Source organism: Brassica oleracea, chromosome C2 (genome assembly GCF_000695525.1).
Source record: "Brassica oleracea var. oleracea cultivar TO1000 chromosome C2, BOL, whole genome shotgun sequence".
Lineage (NCBI taxonomy): Eukaryota > Viridiplantae > Streptophyta > Magnoliopsida > Brassicales > Brassicaceae > Brassica > Brassica oleracea.
In genome coordinates, this window is record NC_027749.1 from 8427957 (window position 1) to 8435128 (window position 7172).

General features: G+C 31.4%; 1 protein-coding gene across 2 annotated transcripts; it reads right to left on the reverse strand.

The window, feature by feature from the left end:
* Window positions 1-1240: 1240 nt before the first annotated feature.
* LOC106326729 (gibberellin 2-beta-dioxygenase 8-like) lies at window positions 1241-3979 on the reverse strand. Of its 2 annotated transcripts, none has more exons than XM_013764642.1 (3): window positions 3383-3979; window positions 1734-1971; window positions 1241-1640 (listed from the first exon to the last, which is right to left on the reverse strand). In XM_013764642.1, the coding sequence occupies exons 1-3, from the start codon at window positions 3856-3858 to the stop codon at window positions 1401-1403; spliced, it is 954 nt and encodes a 317-aa protein (XP_013620096.1). In that variant the 5' UTR covers window positions 3859-3979; the 3' UTR covers window positions 1241-1400. The 2 variants fall into 2 exon arrangements, with proteins under 2 accessions (XP_013620096.1, XP_013620095.1); XM_013764641.1 differs by having other exon boundaries at window positions 1734-2064; window positions 3383-3977.
* Window positions 3980-7172: the final 3193 nt, after the last annotated feature.

Consider the following 7172-nt stretch of genomic DNA (forward strand, 5'->3'; position numbering starts at 1 on the left):
TAGTTTTTTTTTTTTTCAAAAACTCGGAATGTTTTATTTTTATTTGTACAACTTTGAATATTATCTAATATGTTTTCAATTTTAATTTTAATTTTATATTTTCAAATTTAAATTTCAAAAAATTTATTTTTTAAAAAAAAATTATTTTTTTTTGAAATTCCCAGGAAATGAACCCTCGGAAATTTCCGACGAACATTTCCTCGGAATATACCGAGAGACTCATTCCTCGGAATATACCGAGGGACTCCTTCCTTGGAATATACCGAGCCTCGGAATATTCCGAGGGACTTATTCCTCGGAATTTTCCGAGGGCTCCGTTCCTCGGAAATTCCCGATGAAAATTTCGAGAAACATTTCGTCAGAACTTCCGAGGATTGGACATCAGAAAGTCCATCAAAATATCCCGAGGAAGTTTTCCCTCGGTATATTCTGAGGACCTTTCCGACGAACTGGTGGTCCTTGGAGTTTCCTCGGAAATTCATTTCCTCATAATTTCGTCGGAAATTTCCGAGGAAAAATGAATTTCCGAGGAGTTATTTCCGAGGACTTGTTTCGTCGGTATGTCGTCGGAATAACGTTATTCCGACGACATATTTCGATGACATACCGACGATTTTTTCCCTCGGTATACCGCTGTTTTCTTGTAGTGTCGGGTTCTGATGCCTAAATCGAACGAAAACAAAAACGATTCATTTTATGGATCACCGGATCGCTAGATAGATCATAACTGAACCACAAATCAATAGACTTTATGGATCATTAATTATTAGATCGATTGTAGTTAAACCGTGGATCAATAAATTATAATATATAGTTATATATAATATAATATTATTAACCATTGAAATATAAATATACCAAAAGTTCATGTTTTATTTATGAATTATAAATAAACCTTTCAAAAATTTATTTTAATTAGTTTAAATTTTCACGAGCCAATGAAAAATAAATTATTTGATTATTTTTAATACCAAAATAGAACTTTAGCTAAAAATTAAGACAATAAATAACTAAATAATGATTATTTTAAATCTAACTTAAACAAACTATATAAATAAATAATAGATTATCCATATAATTATATCAATAAATTTTAGTTTTCTCTATTACATGATATGATATAACGATAATAAGATGAGACAGGACAAGTATCTAAGGTTTTGTTCAACCATGATTATATATATATAAATAACAGATATTATTTTTTTAAGTAAATGAGATACAAAGCAAGAGTCTAGAACTTCAATTGATTATTGTCCTTTTCTCATTGGTTTTATTTTTTGGTTTTAATTCTTATCTGAAAAGGTTATAACAAAATGATATAATAATATATAAATCAGACACCCAAATTGAGTCTAAGCGCTGGACATGCTCTTACATGCTAAAATTTTCCGACAAGACTAGAGAAAGAGTGGAGATTCAGGGGTGAATCTAAGAAGGCCGATCTTGGTCCCAAGTGACTGAACATCGGCCTGAACTTGAGCTTCAAACTCTGAGTACGTGAATGGCTTATAGTTTGATGACTTTATCACATAATCTCTCTGTGGGAATACAAAATAACACACCGAGTGTCTCTTTGTCGTCATATCCTTTTTCTTCACTCTATGCTCGACACTCTTGTACTCGTTGTCGCTTATCGCCTGAATATTTATTAAATTCGTAAATCGTGATATATATATACATTGATCAAATGAATATATAATTGACCAAACTCATAAATACGATTAGTTTACCTGCATCATATCTCCTAGATTGACGATGAGAGTATCAGCAACAGGTTTTACACGGAACCATTCTTCATCTTTCATGATCTCAAGCCCTCCAGTTTCATCTTCTTTGAGTATTGAGATCACCGAACTATCTGTGTGGACTTCCATTCCCAGTACTTCTCCAGCTGTCTTGTCGCTAGGAGGATAGCGGTAAACTCGTATGAGCCCTGTTGACTCCAATAAATATCCTGACCTCTGGTGACTGGATAATTCTAGGTTCAGTGTTTGTGCTATAGCTTCAAACAAGGATACAGCAATTCTAGTTATGTGCCTTCCATATTCCTCTATCAACACTCTGCACGCTCGTAATAGACTCAAAAGAAGTTAGAAATACTACCAATGAATTTGAAATAATGGTGGATCCACAGTGAATACTGGACAAGAAAATCTCCAGTCTCAAACTTCTACGATTATTGAAATAAATTTTTATGTGGATATACGAGGTGTTTGAAGAATGTATATGTCAAATTTGGTTTTTAATTTGAGAAGATATATACGAACAAAATACCCCCAACTGCATAGTACAAAAGAAAAGTTTTTTTAGTAAAATGACAAGGTGCATAAGTTAAGTAACGCATTAAATTGCTGAACATGCGTTACAATAAGTCAGCAAGATTGACATGCTGAACATGCGTTACGTGCATGTGTGAACACGCCGGTGACATGTGCAGCATGGTATACTATATTCCGGGCCAATAATTTTTTATGTACTTGTAATTTTATTTAAATTCAAACAATGTTATTGTGTTTGATCATGTATATTTTTATTAATGTTAAAATGCTGCAACGGCTAACCCATTACTTCTTATAACTTCTTTTGTTTCATAATATAAGTTTTTTAGTTAAAGAAAAGCTTTTTAGTAGTACTGTTTTAAAATATGTCATTTCATATTTTAATACTTTTTTGAATAAATTTAAAATCTGTATTCACCAAAAAACTGCTTTACATCAGGTGCTGCATCATGTTTTTAGAGATTGCAACAGAAAGGTATATTTACTCCCGACTACCAAACCAGTAACGAAGACTGCCACCCAGTTTGCTCCCTCCCATCACAGTTAATACTTTTAATACTTTAGTATTATTTTTCATTTTTATGTTTGATTTTAATCCATTATAAACAAAATTAGTCGAAATTTTGACCAAAATAAAAAATTTAGTAGTCAAAAACTTTAATCAAGTTGTTAAATTTCACAAAACATCTAATAAGATCAGCACTAACTATTAATTGTCTGCATACGAGAAAGTAAACATCTCGTCAATCAATCCCCATGCACGACTCACTATGTCACACTGTTTCTCATCATCTGTACAGTCGACAGCCCCACTCATACTACAAGTCTACAACTCATATTTAGAATATCTTAATCTATAACATTGATATCATACGCACATCTCGAAATTTTTTTATATACATAACTAAATAACCACGTTCATATATAGAAGTTTTATAACGTTTGTTATATAGGCTAATAATCGATATGTACATTAGCTAGCTTTCTATATTTTAATTATTGAGCACTAATAAGTGTTTGACTGATTGATTAATTTAAGTTAAAAATCATTAATAATATAATCAGTACCTAGGAAAGAACAAAACGAGGTCATACGTTACCTGAAAGATTCTAACTCTGAATGTTGAGCATCATCGTCACAGGAAGTAGAAGCTGGAAGCTTCGAGAGAGGAACGTTGAAACCTTCGACCATACTTACGTTCGAAGCTTGAGCTCCCCTCTTCAGTGCATCTCCTGAACGATTCAAAGCAGGTGTTCCCCAGAAATACGACATCGGAGAGTTAACGGCGGCGAATAATTTCTGTTTGTTCTCAAACGGTAGACTCAGCAACGATTCCGAGATCTCTTGAAGCTGTGACATCAACGGCAACGGTACTCCGTGATTCTTTAGACGGAATATTCCCCACTCTCTGCATGCCTCTGTTAGTATATCCTTGTCCAAACACTCAAAATCGATAACCGGGATGTCTATATCCTTGTCCTGGACAAGAACCGATTCGATCTCCGCCGTACCTGATGGAGCTCCGTCGTTGATTACACGGCGGAAAGCCGGCGGATATGACTCGGTGATACTCATCTGTCCTCTCTCTCTCTAGATCTCTATCTCTCTTCTTTATTTATCCTTCAAAAGTTCCAATAAAATTACTTGGAAACAATTAAAGTATTTGTGTATATATTGGGTGCATTTACTTTTGTTAAGGTTATTTTGTAATATAATATGAACTTTCCTTATGGTATAATATTTCTTGCTGAAATGTGGACATTGTTACTTGTCACGGATTGATATTTGCGACCAAATAAGGCATAGATTCTGTCTACACAAAAAAACAACTTGCATGCTAGCTTGATACGTGTACCGTATATTCATAACTGTCGGTCCATCTTTCATAAACTTCCAATTTCTTTCTAAATTCGTCAAAACTCTGTTTTGTGTTTTATAGTGAAATCTAGAAGAAGTTATTACACTAATACCACAGTTTTTTTTAATTGGTAAAATGCACCAACACAGCAGTTGTTTTGGGTTTTCATTTTCTAACGGTTTAGCCAGGAACTCGGTAAAGGAGCTGATCAATGAACCAAATGTAATAAAACTGGTGCTTTAGCTTATCTTCAAAGAATCTCCAGTCGAGTTGCTGAAGAATACCGTTGAAAGTCGTTGTAATATGAGATACGATTCTGTTGTGGATATTACAAATAAATCATCATAAACGAAATAACGAATATATATTTTGTAATTTTATTGGAGTAAATTTATTTTACTCTGTGTTCTACTTTTATTTTAACAGCAGGTACAAGGTACAGTAACAATGAAAATGGCTCATGTGTTCTACTGATTGTATATGCAGATATGTAAACCGAAACTAAACGAATATATAACTTTAGATAGAATTAATATATATACATTAGTTTTATAAACGAACATAAAATATATTTCAAATACAATTTGGATATAGTTTAATATATATGAATAGTTTTAAATATAAAAAATTAAAACATGTTTAAATATATAAAAATGATAAATTTATAAATATAAAATTATTTTTCAAACTATTAATCTAAAGTCATTTCTCTCAAATAGCCTATTTTAAATTTTGTCACAAAAATAACTTAAAAAATGGCTAAAAGAATGTTCATTAAAAAGGCAAAAGATTGTTGTACCTTCTTTTTGCTTTATAGATATAAAAAAAAAGAATAATAAAAAATTTGGATAAAATAGAAAATAAATTTTTTAATTTGTTTCATTTCATCGTCGTCGTCGCTATGGACTTCGACGACGGCAACCTCGAGAATATCTCCACAATTAGTTCGTCAGGAATCTGCAACGAGTCTCTTGTCATCGATCTGGTAACGCACCCATAAATAGTTAGACCCGAGACGTTCTGCTTCTGTTCCGGTGGTTTCGTGGCGGAGACACTTCCCCTGAGTTCGTATTGCGTCTTCTTTCTTGGGCAAAGAGAGAGAAGTCAAGAATTACAGCATGATAAAGCCCAACATTTAGTAGGCCCGTATCAATAAAGCCCCTGCTGTTCATGGTGTTAACTTCATTTGTATGCTAAATCACTCTAAAATTGTGAGAACTTTTCTATTGACAAAATAAATGATATCTCAGTGTCCCCACTCCTATAAATCATATACTGTAGAAAGAAAACCGAAGATCCAAAACAAAACCGAATCAAAACCGGACTAAAACTTTCAAATATCTGAACGGTTCCTATATTTCTATATCTAAAATAACTCACTTGATCAGAACTGAACCAAAAACCAAATTGGTACCCGAATATAAAAAAAATATTAGATAACCAAATATATAAAATATATATATATATATATATAACATAACCAAATATATAAAAATCTATCAAAGATTCTGAAAGTAGTTGAATTTTTTTAAAAAAAAAAATATTTGAACAACCCGAAAGTATTAGAAAGTGTTTGAATGTTTTATCTGAAATAATCCAAATTCTATGACGTTTATCTGAATTATCTTAATTATTCGATAATTTATCCAAAATACCCGATAATTTATCTAAATTACCCAAAATAATCAAAGCGGAACTAGAACCAAATGGGAAGCAGGTTTTTTCCTGAGCATTTTGTGGTTCCTAATTTTACTATCCGAAGCAAACCAAACCCAATAGCGAGGATTTTATTTTAAATTGATTAAACAAGTTTTATAAATTGAATGAATGTTATTTAGTGCCAAGAAAGATCGTATTTGTATAATTATTATTTTATGTGGTTTAATTGACATTATTATAATTGTTTTGTGTAATTTGTCCTGCTAATAATTTAGTTAATTTTATAATTGGTTTAAATTTTTTGTCTATAATTAGTGTTAAACAATTATCTTTAGATGATATATATTTTGAACATTGAAAAAATGATTGATGGCTACCTGAAGTATATATATATATAAATTAAACAAATCATAATATATATATATATATATATATATATGTTATGTTATGCTATTACTGAATTATTATGTTATTTAAATATATTATATAATGTTTTATTAGTTGTATTTATTTCAATTTTTTTTCATATATTATTTGAATGTTTTAGTCAATTATAATGTTTTATCTTGTTTGGATACAATATTAATTTTTGTGTTGTTTAGAATATTATATGTAGTATAATATTGTTTACATAGTTACTTTATAATAGATTATAGAATGTGTAATTAATTTAAAATGTTTTTAAAAAATTGGATAAAAAAAAATGTTTCTGTTTTGATACTTAGTTGATTTAGAGTCCAACAAATCAGATGGACAATAAACCCAAAAACACAAACCGCAACAAAACAAAACAGGTTTCTCCTTCAATTTTTTTTCTTACTGTAAATATCATATTAATGATGAAAAGATTTTACAAAAGTAGGAATCTTAAGTTATGACTTCCCAGCAAAAATAATAAAAACAGGAAGGAATAAAGAAGAGAAACAAACTAGCTAAGAAAGAGGAAACTAGATTGTCATCTTAGCCAGAGAGCCATGAGAGAGCTGAAATGCTTCTTATGCTTCCTCGATGTTATTGTGTTTTTCATTTCACGGTCAGTCCCACGGAAGACAGCAGCCGGAGGAATAGAGGTTAGGTTATGAATGACGTTGTTCCTCTGCTTCCATAGGTGGTAGATTGTTGCATGAGTGGTGAGGTTCCTGAGGAGACAATGCCGCTTAATTTTTCTTGCCTCACCACTTAATTTCCACAAAAGTATTAATAGATTACTTTTTGAGCTATTCCAGCCTTGAATAGCCATTTCAATCGTTTATTTCTGATTTTCTAGGTATATTTGTACACTACAAGAAAACAACGGTATTCTGACGGACATTCCGACGGAAAATGAAATCTTCGGAATATCCCGAGGAATTTCCGAGGATATTCCGAGGAA

Excerpts from the sequence above, each read along its gene's own strand:
- LOC106326729 (XM_013764641.1), bottom strand. The coding sequence starts at position 3,858 with ATGAGTATCACCGAGTCATATCCGCCGGCTTTCCGCCGTGTAATCAAC. Across the intron at positions 2,065-3,382 it reads TCAGAGTTAGAATCTTTCAG|AGTGTTGATAGAGGAATATG; the intron begins GTAACGTATGAC and ends ACGAGCGTGCAG. Across the intron at positions 1,641-1,733 it reads ATCTAGGAGATATGATGCAG|GCGATAAGCGACAACGAGTA; the intron begins GTAAACTAATCG and ends ATAAATATTCAG.